Source organism: Rhineura floridana, chromosome 3 (assembly GCF_030035675.1).
Source record: "Rhineura floridana isolate rRhiFlo1 chromosome 3, rRhiFlo1.hap2, whole genome shotgun sequence".
Classification (NCBI taxonomy): Eukaryota; Metazoa; Chordata; class Lepidosauria; order Squamata; family Rhineuridae; genus Rhineura; species Rhineura floridana.
In genome coordinates, this window is record NC_084482.1 from 15,274,025 (window position 1) to 15,298,447 (window position 24,423).

At 44.1% G+C, this 24,423-nt stretch overlaps 1 protein-coding gene across 1 annotated transcript; it reads left to right on the plus strand.

Annotated features, from left to right (window-relative positions):
- Positions 1 to 263: 263 nt before the first annotated feature.
- KRT18 (keratin 18) lies at positions 264 to 13,822 on the plus strand. Its single transcript, XM_061614601.1, has 7 exons — positions 264 to 849; positions 7,260 to 7,342; positions 8,883 to 9,039; positions 9,214 to 9,378; positions 9,527 to 9,652; positions 12,561 to 12,784; positions 13,568 to 13,822. The coding sequence occupies exons 1-7, from the start codon at positions 430 to 432 to the stop codon at positions 13,683 to 13,685; spliced, it is 1,293 nt and encodes a 430-aa protein (XP_061470585.1). The 5' UTR covers positions 264 to 429; the 3' UTR covers positions 13,686 to 13,822.
- The last annotated feature ends 10,601 nt before the right edge of the window (positions 13,823 to 24,423 follow it).

Below are 24,423 nucleotides of genomic sequence, written 5' to 3' on the forward strand. Positions count from 1 at the left end.
TTACCCCTTATAAAGTAGGGCTTTACAATGATTGGAATCTACCTGGCTTGCCCTTAGATGCGATGGCCGCCGTTACTTTTGGCACACGGATCCATTCACGTAAAACCAGACTCCTGCCACTCACTGCTTCCACTTTTTGGAAGCGACTCGCTCAAGTGACCCGCCGCCGCCGCCGCCGCCATCCGGGATGGGGGTGGGAAGAGAACCCGCAAAGAACAAACCCAGGGTTTATCGTAGCCCGGCGGCCGCACCTTCTCCCAACCACACGGCGGAGCGGGGAGAGGTGGGGCATGGCAGCAAGCTCGGCCCTCCCCGGCTGCCTCTGCCCTGCTCCTAGCTATAAATTCCAAAGGGAGGCAGGCTGTGCTGTTCACACCCCTCACTCTTGTGCAGATTTGTCCTTTGCTGTCCACTCGCTCCGCAGGCACCATGAGTTACTCGAGATCCACTGTCTACTCCAGCTCCTACAGGCCAGTCGGGAGCTCCCTGAAGTTTGGCCCTGTGGCCAGCGCTGCCAGCGTCTATGCCGGCGCAGGGGGCTCTGGCTCGAGGATCTCTATCTCCAGGTCTGGCAGCCTCGGCTCCAGCTACCTCGGTGGCGGCGGCGGCGGCGGCTATGGAGGAGTCAGCAGCGGCTTCTCTTTCTCCGGCTCCGGTGTGGTCCAGAACGAGAAGGAAACCATGCAAGACCTGAACGACCGCCTGGCTAGCTACCTGGAGAAGGTGCGCAGCCTGGAGGCCGAAAATCGGAAGCTGGAGATCCAGATCAGAGAGTACATGGAGAAGAAAGGGCCCAGCACCCGGGACTGGAGCCACTACTTTGACATCATCGAAGATCTGAAGAATCAGGTGAGAGAAAACGGCTCGGCTGACTCCTTGGCGCTTGGCGCCGACGGCGAGGAGTCTCTGCATTTGTCCACTCTAATACCAGGTTAATTCAGAGCAACGGTGCACTTATATGACTAAAATTAGAAACACTTGGGTTCCAAGGCTATCTACAAGCCACAGTTTTGGCTTCAAACCCCTCCCCACTCTTACCGAATCCAGGGGCATGCATGCTGATTGCATGGATGGATGTATTAATCAAATCAAATCCCAGCCATTAATCAAATATTCTAGGGAGTTTTACAAGACTGAAAAACAAGTTGTAGTAAAACAGTTCAGTATAACATATCAACGAAGCAGAAGTTAAAAGCAGCAGGAACTGGTCACTGGTAGAGAAAAGGTACTTTCACATGCTTACAGGCTTACATCTCCATTATTAACTTAATATGTTCCACAACTGAGCTCTGATATTGAAAAGAGGCTGTAGGGTTTAAATCCAGCTGAGCCCTGCCTCAAATTGTGTCCAGGGAGACAATGGTCACTGCTAGTCCAGAAGTGGCAGCATCTGATCCCAATTTAGAATTTTCCCTGGAAATCTACAAAATGATGTTTAAAATATAATAACAGGCCTGGTCGTCAGGATATAGATTGTCTGTTTTTTCTGATGTGGTTTTAGGCCACTGGCTCTCAGCTTCAGTCCGGTCCAGCTAGAGGTGAACAATCTGCCTACCTTATCTATTTTCCTTAGACAGCCATCAAGAGGCCTGTAATGTTAACCCACCAGTAAGATTGCCAGTTTTTCAAAATGGCCCTGAAACTGCTTTTGGCAGTGGTTTGATGTACACGAACTACCAAATGAAACATTTCACAGCACAGAGAAAAAACATATCCCCTTCTAATTCCTGCATATCAAGCCACTGTTAAAGGCATAGCTACAGGGACTATTTGAAAAGCTGACAACCCAAACTGCCCCCCCCCAATGTATGCTAATCATGTATGCTAATCAGATAAGTATTGCTCTGGGTTCAGCAGTTTGAAATGATTATTGCTATTTTGCTTCCATCCATGGGGTCAGCAGTACTATTCAGAATTTTACTCCACGCACAAGCATCTAGTGAAAGATTTATTTCCTGCTAATTCATTGGGCAGCTTCCCTTGAAATCTTCCTGCATCATACAGCCTGCTCGCCGCCTTGTTCATGTGCCAGGCACACATGGTGCTAAAACAGATAATCGCTTTTTTAAAAATTAGGGTAACATTGTATATAAAAAAACTATTATATGTAGCATTTTTAATGTGAACCAGGGCTCAGTGATGAAACCTATTTTCAATGCCTCAGCAACTCTTGAAAACTGGTTGTCGTAACAGAGAAAAGGGTGCTTTGGCTCATGGGAAGAGTGCCCTTCTCACCACTAAATAAGCTTAAGTAACCAGTTTCTTTAGGTCTTTGGTTAGGATTTGAGGTCCCAAGAACTGAGAGTGTGATATTATGGAAGCGTGAGTTCCAGTGCTTTTAATTTTAGAAATTAATTAATTCTTGAATAGGACTACACACTCCTACATCAGTAAAGCAACCGATCCAGAGGGGTATCCTATTACACTTCTAGATTTGCCACTCCCCTCCCCGCCTTATACTGTTTCACGGCTTCCCAAAGAAGAGGAAGAAAAATCTTAACCTGTTAAAGTTCTGCACATGACTCCCTGCTGGGGAGTGGGGGTGGGAGGGTAGGTAGCAAGCAACCAACCAATACCAAAAGGCGGAAGTAAGTAGAATATGGATAAAAGTGTCTGGTGTACAGCTGGCAGGTTCTTCTGAGCCAATCCTGAAAATCCCTTCGCATATCCTCAACATAAACTTCACCCTTGTTCCTTCCTAACAGAGTTTTTTGACCAAGCGTGGTCTATGGTTTGGTAGTCATGTACACGTAACACAGGTCAATCATTAACTGGAAATTCAGTGCTTCATTTCAAGCAAGAGGTGCCAGAGGGCACATCTACTCTGTTAACCCCATCTCCTATCTCTGATATATGGGACTTGAGTTATCAGCTTCTCATCTCCTCTGTGCACATCGACATTCAGCAACTGAAAGCTTTCTTCTTTAAGCAGAAATGGGGTGGGGAGCCTCACTTACAGAAATTCTGGCAGTTGTGCAGCTGTTAAAGGTAAAGGTAATGGTGTCACCGCACTTATAGTGCAAGTCGTTTCCAACTCTTAGGGTGACGTCTTGTGACGCTTACTAGGCTGTTAAAAGGCAGAAAAGCTTTGAGTGGGGTGGGGGAAGGAAATAGGTAACCGCAGTGAGAGTTGTTCTGGGTTACTCAATAGGGAGGGAAAGGCCCTCTAGGTTTTTTTTTTGTCATTCTTGCAAGTCAATCAATTTTTGTTATATTTAGTCATTACAAGGAAATACTGTCATGTCAGGGAAGATACACTACACCAGGGGAAGGGAACCTATAGCCCCCCCAGGTGTTGTTAGACTCCAACCCCCATCATTCTTGGCCACTGGCCATCTGGCAGGGGCTGGTGGGAGTTGGAGTCCCAACAACATCTGGAGGAATACAATGCAGTACACAGTGTACAAGCAACAGCATCTCATTCAGGACTTTTATTGAGATTTTAGTTTTATCTTTTTTGCTGCCACTGGCATGACATGACTTTCCTTGTCATGCAAGCTACATTCGCTAAAATTCACTCTCCTGAACTACAGCTTGGGACCAGTTCATTTGAGAGATCACCTTGCCCCCTGGGTGCCTACCTGACCTCTTCAACCTGTAAAACATGCACTCTTGCCAGTTTACCATACAGTGTTTGCTCCGCATGTGTGAGGAGTGGAGCTCTGTGTGGCAGCACTTGTGCTCCAGAACTCCCTGCCTATTAACCTGCCTAATTAGGCAGGCACCCTCTTTGTGCTGTGTCATGACAAATTGTTCTGTTCCAGCAAGCCTGCCAGGAGAATGTAGATACATGCATACCCGTTTTAAATTTTGCTGATTTTATTTGTCTACTGATAATTTGCTTTCAATAGTTTTTATATACACCACTTAGGGATTCTCTGAACAAGCAGTTTATAAATTCTTCTAAATCAAATAAAACGGACACAAACCCTGTCTTTTTTTCCCTCCCACCTGCCTGCCCCCTCTCAGATGAGCAAAAAAAATCACATGCAAAACCTCATCTCACATGCAGATGCAGCAGTGGGTAGAAAAAGCTTCCCCGTCACTGCATTTCCACCATGCCCCGTGACTGTTAGGAAATGGGAACACTGCCAGTGGGGCTGGGGGGAGGAACCACACCCAGAGGCTATAGTAGTAGGGTGCAAAGGACAATCCCTGCAAGGAAGAATGGTTGAGGGAAGGGGGGATAGATTAATAAAAAAAATGTTTGTCCTCATGAATCATGTAGAGTCAATAAGCAAACAAAGCACCCACACAAAAAAGATAATTGTGGAAACAACTTTTAACACCTGGTAAGGACAGGTGTATGGGACAAAAGGCAAAGGAACTGGGTTAGAGGCTGTGGCTGCAGCTGCAAAGATAAAAGAAGCAAGGAAGGTCTCCCGGGAAAACTGGATGGGGGGGGGGAAACCCACACAGTTTCCTTAAAAAACACCACCACACAGGCTTCTAAGCTAGGCATGACCAACATTTGTATGTGTGGGAGCGGCTGTAGGATACTTAAAGGGGAGGGGGGGCAGGGGAGGGAGGAGAATCGCACAATTAGGTCCCTGATAGTTTACATCTCAAGGTATGGTTGCCTGGAACACACCCAATGCTCCAGAGAGCTTATCCTGCCTATTACCTGTTCCTGCTATAGAAACAAAGGGCTTCTTTAAATGAGGCGGATTTCCTACATGGAAGAAATCATGCCATTTTTGCCCTCTTTGACTCCTCTGTCTTTAACAGCTGCATGAGAGGCAGACATGCAAAAGGGAAAGCTCTTTCCGTTGCTTCAGCAAGCTGTTGCATGCTGGGAAAAGCTTCACATCCATCGGGATTCATGGAGGCCCTCCTCATGGTGTTGGGCTACAACAGGCGTGGGAACCCTTGGCCCTCCAAATGCTGCTGAAGTACAACTCCCATCAGCCCTGGCAAGCATGGCCAATGGGCACAGACGATAGGAACTGTAGTACAAAAACATCTGGCGAGCCAAAGGTTTCCCACACCTGGGCTACCACGTCTGTCATCCCTAACCATTGGCCATGCTGGCTGGGGCTGATGGAGCCCAATAACTTTTGGAGGGCCACAGGTTCCCCATCCATGCTTCAACAATACCTTGATCTGTGGATAGTAGCAGGAGATAATGGCTAATCGCTCTGCCTTGACAAACTTCACATGCTTATTTCTAGAGATCAAGCAGCTGTCAAAGCCCCAAGCATAGGAGAAGGAACATAGCTCAGTGGTGGAGCATCTTCCTTTCATGCAGAATGTCCCAAGTTCAATCCCTGGCGTCTCCAGGTAGGGCTGGGAGAGAACCCTGCTGAGTTGCTGCCAGTCAGTGTAGACAATACTGAGCTAGATGGACCAATGGTCTGATTCGGTATAAGGCAGCTTGCTATGCTCCTGATTGCTTCCCCCCACCTCAGTTGGCAACCCTACTCTACCTTTTATTGGGGCTTGTAAATAGGATAGTCAATGTGATCCAGTGGTTAAGAGTGTTGCATTTCACCAGAGAGACCCAGTGAGTTCAAATCCCTGAAGCCAAAAAATGCTCACTGGTGATTTTAGGCTGAACTGAGAGATAGATGCAGCCCCATCTCACAAGGTTGCTGTAGTAATAACAACAGGAGGAAAAGCTGAAGCTGCTTGAGGGAGGGTGAGATTAACATGTAGTAAGTTAAACTTGTAGTGGTTAAGGTGTTGGACTATGACCTGGGAGACCAGGGTTCGAATCCCCACATAGCCATGAAGCTCACTGGGTGACCTTGGGCCAGTCACTGCCTCTCAGCCTCATGAAAACCCTATTCATAGGGTTGCCATAAGTCGGAATTGACTTGTAGGCAGTACATTTACATTTATTTTTAAGCTAAACTGAAATTAACCAGTTAGCTTCAAGCTGCTAGATTGGATTTCTCTCATGGGTACATAGGAAACTGCCTTATACTGAGTCAGATCATTGGTCTATCTAACTCAGTAGTGCCTGCACTGGCTGGCAGCAGTTCTCCTGGGTTTCAGGTAAGAGCCTCTCCCAGCTCCACCTAGAGCAGCCAGGGATTGAACCTGGGACCTTCTGCATGCAGAGCTAATGCTTTACCACTGAGCTACAGCCCTTCCCCTCCTGCAATAGCAGAGTCAGTTTTGAAAATTGAAGCATCCATACCAATACCTCATACTCAAGCACCCAAAATGAAATTGAGGGGAGGTTGCGGTTATCATTATTGTTATTGAATTTTGTTGCTCACCTTTCTACAGAAAAAGAATAGCATTCAAACTTCCAAGGAACCAAAATACTAATAATACAGTACAGCCAGCAGAATCAACATGAGATTAACAACACTGCATAAAAATGCCACTTCTACTTTACTTGCCAAAAGTCACTTAATTTAAGGGATCAGTAGCAGAACTGCAATGAAGTAGAATCTATGGCTTTTGAATCCTTCATAATCCTAGATGCTAGTTACAGATGGGATGGGACACAACTTATTAACAATGCAAGAAAATAGCTTTGTCCTGGTACTTATGATGGTGGCGACGAACTAGGGTTGCCAGGCTCAGCGTCTGAGAATGATTCTGTATTTTTAAAAGTTGTGCAGGGGGAAGGGAGAATGTAACATTGTGTTTTTTCCCATTACAGTGTTGCAAGAAAACCTGCACTTGGCTGAATTTTCTCTTCTCTTAAAGATATAGAATCATTCTCAGGCCCTGAACCTGGCAACCCTACGACAAACCCACTTTCCTAAATCAGGAGGTGTCCCTTTAAGAGTCTCTCGCCCTCCTGTTACCTGGGGAACGAGGGAAGTGAATTGCACCTGTGATAGCTTACACAAACAATGAGAACTGTGTAGGCTGGCAGAAAACCAGTAGGTTCAGGTTGCACTGGCCTTCACCAGATGAGAAACAAAGAAGAAGTTAGGCTGTTCTTAGGTAAGGCTGGGAAAGTCATTTTTGAGTGACCCAAACTTTCTCCAAGATGAACTGGCATAAAGATGAGGGTTGTCAACTTCTATTTTAGCTGCTGCTCAATAATATTTACTAAATTAACTAAATTTATAAATTAATAAAGCATCTTGCAGATTTGCAGATGTTAGCAGGTATTATCTCTGTGATATGAAAAATTTCAACTGCAAACGTCTGCAGATTAAGCTGTTGTTAAAAGAGCAGTGCCAGGTTATGCCCATTTTTTATCCTGGTTAGTAGGCAACCTTACTAAGGGCTCGTATATGACTTTCTCAGACTACATTCATTAATATGCCTTGCGCTTTCTTCCCTTCCCTTAGATCTTTGACCAGACAGTGGACAACGCTCGCGTTGTCCTGCAGATTGATAATGCCCGGTTGGCCGCTGATGACTTCCGTGTCAAGTGAGTGATTTTTCTCCTTGTTTGGCCTGTTTGGCACTGGGATCTGTTTAAGAGTCCATCTTACGAGACAGAGCATAAGCTATCTCTGTCTGTAGTTAGGACAAAAGTACCAGTGTCTTAAAATTGGAGTGGTATGCGTGTACAAACAAAACCTATGGACTGGGCACACATAAGGAATGGAGAAACAAGGCCAGGTAGATCCTCTCCAGTCCTGCTTACCTGATGCTGTGGAATATTCTAATTCACTTCTTCAGCACCTGATATTCAATCTCAAGGCATCCCAGTTCTAATGCAGTTTGATTGGCAGTAGGATGAATAGAATTTGGGCATTCCTGCAAAATCAGGGTTAAAGGAACCAGCCAAAGAAGGAAGGCAAGAACTATGGCCCAGAAGTCTCAAGAATCCTCATGGGTTTATGCCTAGAACATGGGAGTGGGAAATCTGTTGTTGGACTCCAGCTTCTATTAGTCTCAGCCAGCCTGGCCTGTGATGTAGAATGATGGGAGCTATAATTCAGCGATGTCTGGATGGCCCCACCCCTGACCTAAGGGTGGAGGACAGGGTTGCAAGTAATACTTTTTTGTGCGTGTGTGCCAAGAAAAGATTCATTCCTCAGGCTGTATAAATTATGCAAGCTGAACAAATTTGCTTAATTCTCTAAATTCTGCATAATTTTTGAGTAATTTTAAGCATTTTGCCATTAATAAATTTATTCTGGTTTTGTTGATCATAAAAGAGGGGCAAGGAAAACTGCAGAGCACCAAAGATCCACCTTAAACTGATGGAAATCTTAGTCAGCAACATTTTATTACATTTCCCACCTTTCCTCTAAGGAGTTTAAGGTGGCATACAAATATGGTTCTCTTCTTCCCACTTTTATCCTCACAACAACCCTGTGAGGTAGATTAGGTTGAGAGACACTGACTGGCCCACCATCGCCAGTGATTTTTATGGCTGAGCAGGGATTTGAACTCTAGTGTCCCAGGTCCCAGTGACACTCTAACCACTACACCACACTAGCTCTCATTTCTGACTTCTGAACTGTCCGCAAGCATTACCTGCACGCCATCATTAGTCATGCCCATCGCACGAGAGCCAGGGAAGAGGGCCCGTTGCTAGTGCCTACTATATTTGAAGCCTGCTTGGTGAATACTTGCAACAGAGCCTTCTTAGTCGTGGCCCTTAGACTATGGAATGCGCTCCCCTTTGAGGTAAGATCAGCCCCCTCTCTTCATATTCTTAGATGGCTTTTTTTGCACAAGCATTTGGCTAAATTTCAACCCCTGTGTTTTAATGTTTTTAAGGATTTTAAGTTTATATGGATTTGTTTATGTATGGTTTTTGTATGTTTTTGTATTTTTAAATTTCTGTATGGTTTTTACATATGTTTTGCAATTTTAAATCTTTGTAATCCGCCTCGGGATCCACATTCTGGGTAAAAGGCAGTCAACAAAAATTCATTATTTTTTATTATTCATATACATCCTGCTTTACAAATTGATTGTTGTGAAGAACTCATGACTTCTTTCCTGCTGCCTAGATTTGAGGCTGAACTGGCCATTCGTCAGTCAGTGGAGAATGACATCAATGGCCTCCGCAAGGTCATTGATGACACCAACATGAGCCGCCTACAGCTGGAAGGTGAGATTGAGGCCCTCAAGGAAGAACTGATCTTTATGAAGAAGAACCACCAAGACGTAAGTCTTTACCATGAGCACTGGGCAGAGAGGAATGGAGGTGGCAGGAATCAATTGATGGGAAAGGAGTTACTGCCTATGGTGGAAAGGGCTGGAGCCAGTTGTGAAGAGGGTCAAAGGCCCCGAAATATTTGTGCTCATTTTGTCTCCTTGCCCCACCTTTCTCCCCACTAGGAAGTCAACAGCCTACAAGCCCAAATTGCCAACTCTGGGCTGACGGTAGAAGTAGATGCTCCCAAGTCACAGGATCTGGCTAAGATCATGGCTGAGATTCGGGCACAGTATGACATCCTGGCTCAGAAGAACCTTGAAGATTTGGACAAGTACTGGAGCCAGCAGGTAAGCAGACGCTCTTTTGTGGCTTACCCCTGGAACTGGCATTGCCCTCTTCCAACCCTGACACGCCTCCATAGTGTTTCAGAGTTATTAAAGGATGAGATACCCAGGAAGTGACTCTTACTGTTGTGTCTTCCCACCTTTCTGCTAGATCACTGAGAGCACCGTCATGATCAACCAGAATACCAAGGAGATTGAGCAAGCCCATAGTACCGTCACTGACTTGCGCCGCAACATCCAAACACTGGAAATTGAGTTGGAATCTGCACGCAACCTGGTATGTCCTACTCTTGGGGATAGACTCTATTGGTTCCAGTGGAAGCACCTCTTGAAAACCTAGTACAGGGGAGGGGAACCTCAGTCCCGGGGACTGAATGTGGCTCTCCAGGCCTCTCTGTCTGGCCCTTGGGACTGTGCCCAGGCCACACCCCTCATTGGCCCTCTTCTGTGTCTTCCTCTAGTGATTTTTTTTTAAACCTGGCTGAAATGTGTCCTTGAATTGTGATTGTACCTTTTGCTTACCTGGATGGAGAGTGATATATGCCTGGCCCCACCCATGACGGGTATGTGGCCCCCAGAAGGTTGTCTATGAAGGAATGTGGACTCTAGGCTGGAAAAAGTTCCCCACCTCTGCCCTAATACATAATATTTAGAGAGCGTGGTTGCTTGTTAGTGTTGCTTTGTCAGTGCTTTCCTTCTGTACTGAGAGGTGCTCTTTGGGATGAAAGATACGTACTCTGCATGATTTTTTGAAAAATGATTATTTCAGATGCCTTAGGCCAGTGGTGGAGACCTCAGAGCTGGCCTGGGGCTGAATGATACCCTCCAGGCCTCTCTATTTGACTCTTGGGAGTCTCCCTGGACCATGCCCCCCCCCCGCCAGCCCTGGTCCACATCTCCATGCAGAGCTTGGAAAAGTTACTTTTTTGAACTACAACTCCCACCAGACCAATCCAGTGGCCATGCTGGCTGGGGCTGATGGGAGTTGTAGTTCAAAAAAGTAACTTTTCCAAGCTCTGAGCCTGACTGAAATGTGCCCTTGAACTATAATAACTGCCTCGTGCTTGTCTGAGCGAATCATGGAGGTGTGTATTTGTTATTGTTGTTGTTTGTTTGTGTATATATTGCTTCTATTCCAATCTCTAAGCGGTTTACATACACCAATAGAAAAATCGATACAAGAAATACAATACCAATATACATTCAAAACCAAGCAATACTCTTATTTCTATTACTATTAATTTCCACATTTAAACAACATAAATCTCAAACAATATACCTACTTAACAAGTAAGAACCACAAAGCAAATCATATAAAAGTCATCAAAATACATCAAGATTAGGGATGGGATCCATTGGCCGGTGCCGGTTTGAAAGCATCCCATCAACCTAACAGGCTGGTATTGATTTGAGTTCGTTCTTTGTCCGCAAGTTGCTACTTTTACCAACCTGTTTTTCCCCCTTGGTAAAAATATTGATATTAATATCAATATTTTGAAAGGAAATATTGATAAATTGAAGGAAATTGCTAAACAAAATTGAAGTTAATATCAATATTTTAGATACGGAATTTTTTTAAAATCAGTTTCCGAAAATAGCAGCAGAAAATCACTATGTAAAAATAACAAATAAGTGAATTAATGGAAAATTCAGTACCAAATCGGAATTGGATGGAATTCTAGCACATCCCTAATCAAGATACAACAAATGTAACATAATTACAATATATGTCATCATAAAAATCATATTACAATAACAAACACATCATAATAAACTCATCAAAATCATTCACAACCACGTACACAAACTAATCTAAACATATGCCTCCCTTCCCGCATACAGTCATTCAACACTCATGCTGTCTATCAAGCCAACCATTTTACTTCATAGTCAATTCTCACTCCACAAAACAAGTAAAATATGCAACTAGTCAATAATCAAATACAACCCCCCCCCAAATCATTGGAATAAAACAATTCAGTAGTAACATAGAAGAATGAAACAACATTCATTTCACCACATCACTCTCCTCGTACCATACAAACACCCTCTCTCCATCTTTCACCTAGGAAGATTAAGTCCATCCCCACCAATAGGCTCTCACCCTGTAAGGAATCTGGCGCTGCCACCAGCACACCTGACAATTCATACCCTCACAGGGAGTATCCAGTCAGTCAAACAAATATAGATGAAAAATAAACTCCATTATCAAAACACACATATTAGTACCAAGGTATATATCATAGTGGGGGGAAATGGAACAGAAATAGAACAAAAGGGCATTGCTGTTTGTAGAAATGTCTGACATTGTGCAGCTGGAATGTAGCCTGTTGAACAAAAGAAAGAGATGCATCCATTGCTCTGCCCACTTTTGCCTCTGCCCCTGCCCTCTCCTGCCATGTGGCCCCTGGAATGTTCCTTAGAAGGGAATGTGGCCCTCTGGCTGCAAAAAGGTAGCCTACCCCTGTCCAAGGCACTGAAAGCATATTTTGGAATTAAATCTTGAAAACGGTGTTAAGGGGGGCGGCGTAGGAAACTGACCTTCATGGTGACCTGTGGAGCAACTTTCAAGGGAAGGACTGGTGTGAAACTGACCCTCCATTAGGTGCTTGCAGCCAGCAGATTGAATCATACTGGGATGCAGGATTTCCAGCGCCTCAAGGAACAGCTACCTCCAAGAAAGAGGGAGGGACCATAACTGAGTGGCAGAGTGCGCACTTTGCGTGCAGCAGGTCCCAGGTTCCATCACTGACATCTCCATTTAAAAGGGTTGGATAAGAAGTGATGGGAAAAAAACTCTCTGCCAGAGAGCCATCAGCCAGAGCAGACAACGCTGGGTTTAGATGGACCAATAGTCTAACCTGGTATAACGAGCCTTGCTAAAGTGCAGGAGATGAGCCACTAATGAGAGTGTGCAGCATCAGTGGAAGGGACACTACTTTCCAAAGACTTTGGGCATAGGAGGAAGGTGTAATGCTGCTTCAGAGGGCAGCAGACATATGTAGCTATACTGTTCCCAAGAGCAGAGCAAAGGTGCCCCCTGTTCCCTGATGGAGGTAGTATACGGTGGAGAGACAGTGGAATGAAAATGCCACTTAAGAACAATAAAGGAGTTTATTAGCTTGGCAAGGAATGACCCAGTCTCCCCCCTCTTTTTTTTGTCTCTCTCTTTACTCTCCTTACAGAAAGCCAGCCTGGAAGGCAACCTGCATGAAGTCGAGGCCCGCTATGCCATGCAGATGGAACACCTCAACGGGCTGTTGCTGCGGACCGAGGCTGAACTGGCACAGGTGCGGAGCGATGTCCAACGCCAGGCAGAGGAGTATCAGGCGCTGCTGAACATCAAAGACAAGCTGGAGTCTGAGATCGCTACCTACAGACACCTGCTGGAGGGTGGAGAGGAGTTGAGGTGAGCTGCTGCTCTTGTATCCTTTCTGGGGCAGAAACATATGACTGGTAGATCAGGCTTTCCCAGGCTGGACCGTAGATGTCCTATAGGCCACTGTCACTCTAGTATAAGTGGCCCTTTTTTCCTTTCCCAGTAAGCTCTGGAACAGCATTTCCAAAATTTGGGACAGAAAATGATTGGTAGTTGGAATGGCTGTGTGCTACCTCCAGGATCAGAGACAGCATATGTCCAAATTCCGGTCACTGGAGAACATTAGTGGGAGAAGGCAACTGAGATCATGTGGGCTTCCCACAGGCATCTGGTTGGCTTCTGTGGGGAAATAGAATGATGGACCAGATAGGCTTTTGGCCTGATGCAGCAGGGCTCTTCATGTTCTTTACAAAGTTTGTTCTGACCAAATTGAAATTGGAGGCACAACTCTCACTTATACCTCAGATGGTTTACAGTACCTAAGAGTAGACCCATAAAGTGGAACACCAGGTGGAAGCTACAGGCGAATCTCAACAGTTTGAGACCAACAGTTTTATTCTAAGGTTTTAGGGTATCCTTTCATCATGTATTTAGAAGTCTAGAATTTGCATATTCACCTACTCCAGTAGCGTCGGGCAACACCACTTGTCTTGGCCATGGTTTCTTGCCTGTGAAATGAGGCTGCAAGTCTCCAGAGTCTTCACGTTGGGCCATTAAAAATGGCTTCAGATGACTGAACTTCCTCAAGATGTAATGTGTAATTGGCAGGACTGTCTTTTGTTCATCCCCGGTATCTTCTGTCTCTCTCTTCAGCCTGAAAGATGCGTTACTGGAAAGCACCATGCAAACCACTCACAAGACCCACACCACCAAGATCGTTGATGGCAAAGTGGTGTCGGAGACAAGTGAAACCAAAGTGCTGAAGCGCTGATCCCATCCCCTGCGTGGCAGGAAATACCACCCAATGCAGCTGAGATAATGCATCTTTTGTGCTAGAGATGGAGGGTGCTGGACAGGGACTGGGGTGGGGTTTTATTGCAATTCAATAAAATACATTGCTAAAATAAATGGTGTGGGGATGTGTCTATTCCTCTGTTTTGCCAGTTCTCCTCCCTCCCACACTCCTAACCCTGGAAATCTTCTTGCAGGTGGATTCAATATTCTGCAGCTTTGCCCATTATGAATTGTGTGCCATGGAACTGAACCCCTGTGTGTTGCAGTGGATTCTAGGCAATGTTCTAAGGTGCACACACTGTGGCCTATTTGTCTTTGCCCACTGCCTTAGGAGAACAGAGAATGGATCTTAGAACTCCACTCCAACACTCCTCCTCCATGGTTGCACATTGCAGGGGGAGAACCATCAGCAGTGGGCAAACTGGCTTCCACGGAAACTTGGCTGCCATTAAAATTGCTACTAAAACATGGGAAGCTGCCCAAGTTGGTCCATCTAGCTCAGAATTGTCTATAGTACTAGCAGTGGCTGTCTAGGGTCTTAGGCAGGAGTCTTTCTCAGCTGTACCTGGAGATGCCATTGGGGCATGTAAAGTAGCTGTTCTACCACTGAGCTAACAATACTAGGGGTCTCCCCTCACTGGATTGTCACCTTGTAGTGGTGAGTGGGTTTGCGTGTTCCAATGAACCCTGTGAGTGATGCTGCCGGGAGTCGTGCTCCCAGCAGGTTCACCCATGGCGGTAAGGTCGAGGGAGAAGAACCAGACAAAGAACGATCCAAAAATGTCCTCAATGGCAGAACAGGCGGAGGATAACACTGTGTATATAAAACAAATTCATGCACAGGCATCTTCCAACCAAATTATCTTGGAAGACAATCTTACTCGGCCATTAGTGATCGCCAACCAACCACTAGGGGTCTACGTGGCTCCTTGGCTGTAACTGGCCCCAGAGGTGAAGCAGGCATTTCTGGAGAAGGGAGGTGACAGAGGTTGGGCAGGATTTCCACCTCTCCTTTTCTCTCCTCTTGCTGTTTCTTGACTTGTGCTGCTTTTGTATATCTTTCTCTTGGGCCATGGACCCTACAGATGAACTGCTGCGGGGATGGGGCACCTTATGCAGCCCAAGGGCCATGTTCCTTCATGGTCAACCCTCGGGGGAGGGGGCTGCATGATAGCAGAGGGTGTGGCCAAGCCAAAGTGGGTGTGGCCATAGACTACATACATGCATACACACAGAGCATGCACACACATCCATTATGGTTGCACCACACACATGCATACTCACTTCCCCCTTCCCAGCCATTAGCCTTTGAAAAAGCATCTTAGTATTTTTTCCCCCAAGCCTAATTGCCGGAGAGGGAGGTGATCTTGGAGATTCTGCTGAGAGCAAAAGTCCTGTGTGAGACCAGCGAAGACTGGGTGATGAGGCATCAATCCAGCCCCTTCATTCCAAGCCATTTCTCTCCTACCTTATCTCTAGATGTCCATTGGACTAAAATATATCATCCCTGACCATTGGAGGTTCTGTCTGGGAGTTGGAGCGCCAACAAAATCTGGAAAGCCTCAAGTTCCCCATCTCTGCTCCAGCCCATTTGGCCTTGTACCAGATATACTTGGATTTTGATCATCCAGGTCCAAAGCTGCTCCAAATCCTGTGCTGTCCTGGTGAAAAATTGATAGCTAGCAACTTTTACTACCCCCTAGTTAAATATAAAACAAAGAGATTACCACTTTCCATATGAGTGTGTGTGGAGTGGGGGTAGAGTTGCTTTATGTTGGTTGTGCAGGTAGCAGAACAGGAATAATATGTTGCTCTTTCAGCACCAGTAACAACTGCAAATGAGAAGGTGGGGGATGAAATTGGATTGGGTGTGAATGGATATTACAGGCACATGATAGGTTGATTTGAGCAAAAGCAGGGGTAGCGTGAGGCAGCCCTTCTAGCTAGTGGATTTGGGCTACCAATAAAGATGGCAGAGTACATAAGAGCCTTCTGGATCAGGCCAGTGGCCCATCTAGTCCAGCATCCTATTCTCACAGTGGCCAACCAGTTGCCTATGGGAAACCTGCAAGCAGGGCCTGAGCACAAAGAGCACTCCCCTTCTGCAGTTTCCATCAACTGGTATTTGGAAGCATACTGCCTCCAACTATGGAAGCAGAGCATAGCCATCATGGCTAGTAGCCACTGATAGCCTGTTCCTCCATGAATTCTAATCCTCTTTAAAATCCATCCAGGTTAGTGATCATTACAGCCGATTGTGGGAGGGAATTCATAGTTATATGTGCTATATGAAGAAGTGATTTCTTTTGTCCAGTGTGGTGCAATGGTTAAGGTGTTGGACTACGACCTGGGAGACCAGGGTTCGAATCTCCACACGGCCATGAAGCTCACTGGGTGACCTTGGGCCAGTCACTGCCTCTCAGCCTCAGAGGAAGGCAATGGTAAACCCCCTCTGGATACCGCTTACCAAGAAAACCCTGTTCATAGGGTCGCCATAAGTCGGGATCGACTTGAAGGCAGTCCATACTGTATACTGCATCTTCCAACATTCAGCTTCATTGGATGTCCACAAGTTCTAGTGTCATGAGACAGAGAGAGAAAAACCTTTGTCTCTCCACTTTCTCCATGCCATGCATAACTGTATACACTTCTATCATACCACCTCTTGCCTTTCCTCTAAATTGTAAAGCTCCAACTGCTACACCCTTTCCTCATCCCCTTGACTTCACCAACTGAGGAGCTCTCCTGCCCAAAGGTGCTTGCTCTTTAGCAGCTTCTGTTCATGGCAACAAAAGACCGAGAAGGAGAATTTCCCAATGGAGTGTAGCTTGTTTTAATTCGTAGGGATGGGGCAGCCCATCTAGGTTTTCTGCCTCAGGCACAAAAATGCCTTGGGCTGTCCTAGATGGGATGAGCTTTTTGTGTTCATTGAGTACAATAATAATGGACTTGGCTAAAAATGGTTTACGGCTGGGGGCATTTAGGAAGAAACTTTCTAACTTTTAAGGTAGCAGGAGCCATAAGAAGGGCCATAGTTCAACGGTAGGGCATCTGCTTTCCCAGTAGGAAGTCCCAAGTACAATCCCTGGCATCTCTAGCTAGGGCAATGGGGGAAACCCTGTCTGAAGGCTTGGAGAGCTTTTGCCAGTCACCACGGACAATACTGAGCTAGATGGACCAATGGTCTGACTAAGGATGCTTCCAAATGGAAGCTTTAATATCACAGATGAATCATTCAGAACTAATTTTTCTGTGTGTGTGTTTGGCACAGACTAGCTTCCACACAACGATTCGTGCCCATCAGTCATGGAAATTCATGGCTATTCATTTGTAGTCCACACCGGTGGGTGAATCTTAAGGCTGTATTCGGGGGGGGGAGGTTGTCCCCTCAACACTCATCCTCCCCCCTCTACTGCCTTTCTCTGTTCTGGACATGTGTGCAGGGATGTAGTCATCTGGGGTCCTGGAGGGTCTTAGACCCCTTATTTTTTTGGGAGCCGGGTCCCTATGTCTCCAGCATCCTACGAGCCAATCAGCATGAAAGGGGAGTATGTTAGCCACTGAGAAGAGTCCCAATAAGTGCCAATCACAAGCAAGCCTTTATCAGTTTCTACTTCAAAAAGCCAAGACAAGTTGTGGAAAGAATTCTGTATCTGTAGAAGAAGAGACAGTGAATCCTGATGTTAGCATCCCATCTACATCATCAAGTGGTTTGGTGGCAGCAGGAGATAAACATGAAGACTCTGAATTCAAGCATTATCTTTTTATAGTGAAAAAGGACAGTCAAATGGTGACAGTGATGGAGAAGCAGAAAGCAATATTCAAGCCTGGCCAGATTATTTTATAATTTTAGAAGGTTGTATAATCTTAGAAGGGGGATGTGGCTGTGACTATCAAAAAGGGATCCTGCAATTTTGAATCTGTCACTACACTCCTGGATGTGTGCAGATATTTCTGTACCTGGGTGACCTCATCTTAGTTATTGTGATTCACAGTGGGCAAAATGGATGCTTGTGCATTGGAGATGAGGGACAATATCTATTTGCATTTTGTTTTTTAAAAATATAGTGAGGTCTTGCATAAGACTGATGTTTACCTAATGGGTAAGACTTGCACAAGGGTGATAAAGAGTCTTGTGCAGAACTTCTATTTTTTTAAAAACACTGAAAGCATGTTTTGGAATTAAATATTGAAAACGGTGTTGGGGGGGGCGTAGGAAATTGAACTTCATGGTGATCTGTGGAGCAACTTTCAAGGGAAGGACTGGTGTGAAACTGTCCCTCCATTAGGTACTTGCAGCCAGCAGATTGAATTATACTGGATTTCCAGCGCCTCAAGGAACAGCTACCTCCAAGAAAGAGGGAGGGACCATAACTGGCAGAGTGCACACTTTGAGTCCAGCAGGTCCCAGGTTCCATCACTAACATCTCCATTTAAAAGGGTTGGATAAGAAGTGATGGGAAAAGACCTCTTTCTGCCAGAGAGCCATCAGCCAGAGCAGACAACGCTGGGTTTGTTGTTGCTATGTGCCTTCAAGTCAATTACGACTTATGGCTACCCTATGAATCAGTGACCTCCAAGAGCATCTGTCATGAACCACCCTGCTCAGATCTTGTAAGTTCAGGTCTGTGGCTTCCTTTATGGAATCAATCCATCTCTTGTTCGGCCTTCCTCTTTCTCTACTCCCTTCTGTTTTTCCCAGCATTATTGTCTTTTCTAGTGAATCAGGTCTTCTCATGATGTGTCCAAAGTGTGATAACCTCAGTTTCATCATTTTAGCTTCTAGTGATAGTTCTGGTTAAGTTTGTTCTAACACCATTGGTCTTTTTCGCAGTCCATGGTATGTGCATAACTCTCCTCCTACACAACATTTCAAAGGAGTTTATTTTTCTCTTATCCGCTTTTTTCACTGTCCAACTTTCAGATCCATACATAGAGATCGGGAATACCATGGTTGCGCCTCCAACTTAGTTAGTTAGAACTAGGTATGCCTTTCTATCTAACTATGTATTTCTATAAATAAAGTAGCTTTTCTTATTTTACTAAGTCTTAAGTCTCAGTGATCTCAATGCAGGGTAAAAGCCTGCTACTTAGGTAAACGCACACACTGGCACACACGCATTTCAGACTGCTGATGTTCTCTGCTTAACAAATATACAAATTTACACAACAAAGGGTTATGGGCCAAGTAAGCTAAGTTGAACCGCAAGTTGTGCCTAAAGGCTAAAAATGCTAAATCATGGGTTCTCAACAAGGGGGGAATTCCCCCCCGGAGGGGAATTTTAGGGTTCCAGGGGGGGCATTGGGACCACTATTCAGCAAAGTGTGATGTCCTGTAGATTATGTACAATCTGTAAAATTGTAGTTTGTTTTTAATTTAATCTGCGACATTCAATAAAGTTTATTGAATGTCACAGATTAAAATCGATTCTTGAATATGCAGCATTATTTTCATTTGCAAAATTAAATTATTATTTAAAGACCAGAAAGTGCTCCGAGAAATTCTTTTATAATATAAACGAAGAAATTTTTCTCTCACGAGAAACACCACCGTCACTCGCAAAACACTCGCTATGAGAGACTATCTTGGGAAGGGGGGAATTATATTCTGAACAATGGTGAAAGGGGGGAATGGAGCAAAAAAGGTTGAGAACCACTGGGCTAAATACTGTGTGTGATTTACAAAAAAAATCAACAAAAGGAGACATTAAGTTAGAAAAAGAAAAGCAGAATAAGACAGGAAAGTATGGCTGAAGAATCAATACTAAAGAGAAGCATCCTGAGGCTGGAGAAGGACAATTGTGTGGTTTGGAGTCTTTGAATGACTGCACTCCTGGACCAATCCTGAACCCTCAGCAGAGGATGAAACTGTTACAGCATCCTGGAGATGTAAGCATGCAAAGGTGAAATCCCTGCTTATTTCTGCATTATCAGATGAGGTACTAAATGCTTGCATTGGATGTAAGAATGTAAAAGAAATGTGGCAGAAGCTAGAAGAAATATGCCAGAAAATCTAAAATTCATGTAATGTACGTTTACAAGGAATTGTTTACCCTGAAAGAGAAGGAAGCAGACACTCTGAATACACACATAGAAAGGTTCACAAAACTACTAGTTAAGCTGGAGCAATGCAGGAGGGGCCTAGCTGATGATGAAATTAAAAAGGCACTGCTCCTGAGCTCTCTCCATGAGCCTCATAAATTAATTTCCTGTGTGCTAGACAATTCTGACCAAAACATGAGTCAGATCATATATTTGAAGGACCAAGATTTTAAAGAGAGACAGGAAGAAATTTTGTCAGAGAAGGCAAACCTTACTATGGGCAGGAACAAACAAACAAAGAATAGAGATATTAGTCATTGTCTGAATCAACAGGAGGGCAAGGGACACAGACTGAAGTTCTGTTTTAAATGCAGATCTCAAAATCATCTTCAAAGGGATTGTGATAAGTGTCAGACAGGAGCAAAGCCTGACTTTAAACAAAGGCAGACTGAAGGGGGAGAAGCTACTGGGCAGAAAAAAGGCAAAAACAAAGACTTCTAGTTACCATGTATCTGATGAAAGGAAAGATGATTATAAAAACAGATTTTTAATTGATTCAGGATCCACCTCACATCTCATAATTGATAAAAACCTGTTTAAAAGTTTTAAAAGTCACACACAAAGTGTGTTAACAGATTCTGGACAAATGTTCCTTTGTCAAGGAATAGGAATAGCTTTGCAAAACGCCAGAAGGCGAAAGACAGCTTGAACTTAAAAACTGCCTATATGTTCCAGATTTTAAAGACAACTTAATAAGTGCTACTAAGATAATGGAACTGGGGGGGGTGAATTTTATATGAGTGGAGAATTTTGCCACGTTCTAGATGAAGGAGAAATATGTTGCACTGCAAAATTGAAAGATGGACTTTTGCATTTAGAGTACCTTGAAGCTATGCATGCAAATATGGTCAAGGAAACCTGTAATTCTGAATGTTTGCATATTTGGCATAGAAGAATGGGACATGCCAGTTTAGCCAGAGTTTAGCTCTAGAGAAAAAGAATTTGGCTAGAGGCATTAAAATGAGACAATGCAATTGCACAGAGACACATGAGTGCTGTATAAAGACAAAGAGTGTGAAACCAAAATTTCATAAGAAAAGTGAGAGAGAAACCAAAAAGCCTCTAGAATTAATTCACACTGATCTCTGTGGGCCAATGAAAGTGCCATGCCAGGGTGGAAACTTTTACATGCTGACTTTTATAGATGACTACACGAGGTATACTACAATGTACCTGCTAAAAAAGAAAAGTCATGTACTTCAAAAATGGAAGGACTATGTTAGGATTGTGTTCAACAAATTTGGCAGAAAGCCACAGATCATAAGATCTGACAATGGAGGAGAATATGTGTCCAGGGCTATGCAAGACTTTCTCCATGAGGAAGGCACAGAGCAGCAGACTACAGTTGTTTACAGTCCAGAACAGAACGGGGTTGTGGAATGAATGAACAGGACCCTTGGACAAATGATTTGTTCCTTGTTGGAAGATGCACAGTTACCACAAAAGTACTGGGGAGAAGCTGCAGTTACTGCCACCTACCTGCAGAACCGACTTCCTGCATCTGCAACCAACAAAACACCATTTGAACCATTTGAACATACTATGTATGTTTTTATTTTGTACGTCGCCCAGAGTGGCTGGACAACCAGCCAGATGCGTGACTAATAAATTTAATAAATAAATAAAATAAATAAATGAATCAGTGACCTCCAAGAGCATCTGTCATGAACCACCCTGTTCAGATCTTGTAAGTTCAGGTCTGTGGCTTCCTTTACGGAATCAATCCATCTCTTGTTTGGCCTTCCTCTTTCTCTACTCCCTTCTGTTTTTCCCAGCATTATGGTCTTTTCTAGTGAATCAGGTCTTCTCATGATGTGTCCAAAGTGTGATAACCTCAGTTTCATCATTTTAGCTTCTAGTGATAGTTCTCATTAAATTTGTTCTAACACCATTGGTCTTTTTCGCAGTCCATGGTATGTGCGTAACTCTCCTCCTACACAACATTTCAAAGGAGTTTATTTTTCTCTTATCCGCTTTTTTCACTGTCCAACTTTCAGATCCATACACAGAGATCGGGAATACCATGGTTGCGCCTCCAACTTAGTTAGTTAGAACTAGGTATGCCTTTCTATCTACTATGTATTTCTATAAATAAAGTAGCTTTTCTTATTTTACTAAGTCTTAAGTCTCAGTGATCTCAATGCAGGGTAAAAGCCTGCTACTTAGGTGAACGCGCACACTGACACACATACATTTCAGACCGCTGACGTTCTGTGCTTAACAAACATACAAATTTACATAACAGTAATGCCCCAAAGTAATGCTGGAAACATTACAATTACTCCACAAAAGTAATAAAATTACTCCTAGTTCTATTACAATCAAAATGTAAAGAATTACCCACTCTTTACTCAAAAAAGTAATGAATTACTTCCAAGCTCCACAATAAACTCCAATCTCAAAGTACTCTCAGTAAAAGGCAGTTTCCTACAGAGTACTGGAATGGACCTGTAGTCATTAGAAATCTTTGTCACTGGAGAAAATCAGGTTGGATAAACATTTGGCTAGATTAGATAAAGCTGCTCTTTAGGGCAGTAGGAGGGATTGCCTCTTTAAAAAGCCAGGACCAGCACTACTATTAGGCAGAGTGAGGCAACTGCCTCAGAAAGCAAATGACAGGGATTGGCACCTGTTTCCCCACCATTCCCCCCACCTGAGACCCCTAAGCTAGCCTTCTCTGCCCTTCTAAGTTTGTTTGTTGCCCTCGGGTACTGTAGAGAAGGAGGGTGTCCCATCACCAGTGTTGAAGTTGCCCATTCCTTCAAATTTTGTCTGTAGAATTGGAGGGGGAGTCATATTGCCCTTCAACAGATGGCAAAATATTTTGGGCTGGCCCTTCTGAACCAATTGGCAAAGGTTTGTTAATTAATCAATCAGGTTAGTTAATTAATCATTTATTTATTTATTTGAACTAGGTCCCCAAGTGACTGAACAACATGTTTAAAAGCATAAATATCAGTGAAAACACCTTATAATATATATTTACACAAAAATACATGGAATACAAAAAAGAAAAAGATACACAAAGTGACCCCTAATAATAGCAACAGAAAGCTTTAGCAGGGCAACTAACAGAAGGAAAGCTAAATTCAAAAGATGTCAGCAGAGGTGCCAGGTGTTCCTCACTGGAGAGAGTGTTTCACAAATGGGGAGCTACAACTGAAAAGGCCCTTTCTTTTGTTAACATCCTCCCTGCCTCCATCAAAGGAGAGACCTGGAAATGAGCCTCAGATGGAGATCTAAAGATCTGGGTAGATACTAGGTCCTGGCTGTAAAGAGAGTCAAAAGTCAAAAGCTGTACTTTGAATTGGGCTCAAAAGCATACAGGCAGCCAGTGTAGCTGTGAGAGAATTGGTATCAAACCTATCAAACCGTCTTCTCTTCCATATGTTTTAAGTAGGATTCCTGTTGTTGCTAGGGAGTTGGACTTAATGACCCAAGCCAATTAAGTTGGAAAACGCTACTCTCTTGCCCCAAATAGTTAAACAATTTTGGGAACAGTTTAAGATGGGAGATGAAGAGCCCACATGCAAGCAATGTACTGAAAGCAAGTCTGTCCTAGGAATGCGACTTGGGGATAGGCCTGAATGTCTCACACATGGCCCTGAGGCCAAAATGAATGTTGGCATCCCTATACCAGATACTTTCAGCTTTCCCTCAGAGCCTTTGAAAAGGTCCCAGTTAATTCAGGGTCAGACACCATCCATCAATGAAGCATGGACATTAAGACTACCATAAGGAACAGATTACTGGCACCTGAGAGAATGAAGGCCTCAGGGGGTGGGTGACGAGTCAACGATACATTCCAATGAAAGCTTATGGTCATAACTGGGCTCCCTTTGGGAAGATGGGTGGGATATACATTTAATAAATAAATAAATATTATTCTTGGAGATATGAGTGCCAGCCACGGGTAAAGGGTTTTGCAGTTTCAGTGAAGTTGAAAGGCCAATTGCCTTTGCAGCTGTCTACACTTATTGCTCCGCGCAAAGAAGTTGAAGATTCTTACCCGCCTCTGCAGCCTTTGCACAGGTTTAGAGAGAGAGAAAAACTGTATGGATATGCAAGGGGCAGTAGAGGGTGGTCCAGAAGTCTTTGATGCTAAGCTTTCCTGTCCTTCCCCCCCCCTTTTTTTTTAAAGCTACACACACACACACTTACATGGCTGGGCATGCTACAAAGCACACTTGTTGAGACTCCAGTCACCCTCCGTTTGAATTTATTCAGAACTACATGTTATACAGTGTCATGGGTCTATTGGACCTGACAACCTTCTTGGGATATACCACTGGTTCCCTAATTTATTTTCCCTACAGACCACTTGAAAATTGCTGAGAGTCCTCGCAGACCACTTCATGATTTTTCTGCCTGTTGCAATTGTAATGTGCCATGCTAGATGTGGTGTGATTTTTAATTGTATTTTTTATTGCTTCTTTTATTTCTTAAATTGTGGCCGTGGACCACCAGTGATCCATGAGCTTCATTCAGATGGTCCACAACATGTCCACATTAAACACACATATTGACTTTTCACTGTATTTCTATTGATGCTTTTATTTCTTATTGTGTGTTTTATAATTGTACTGAGACTTGAATCCTATGGAGTGCAAATT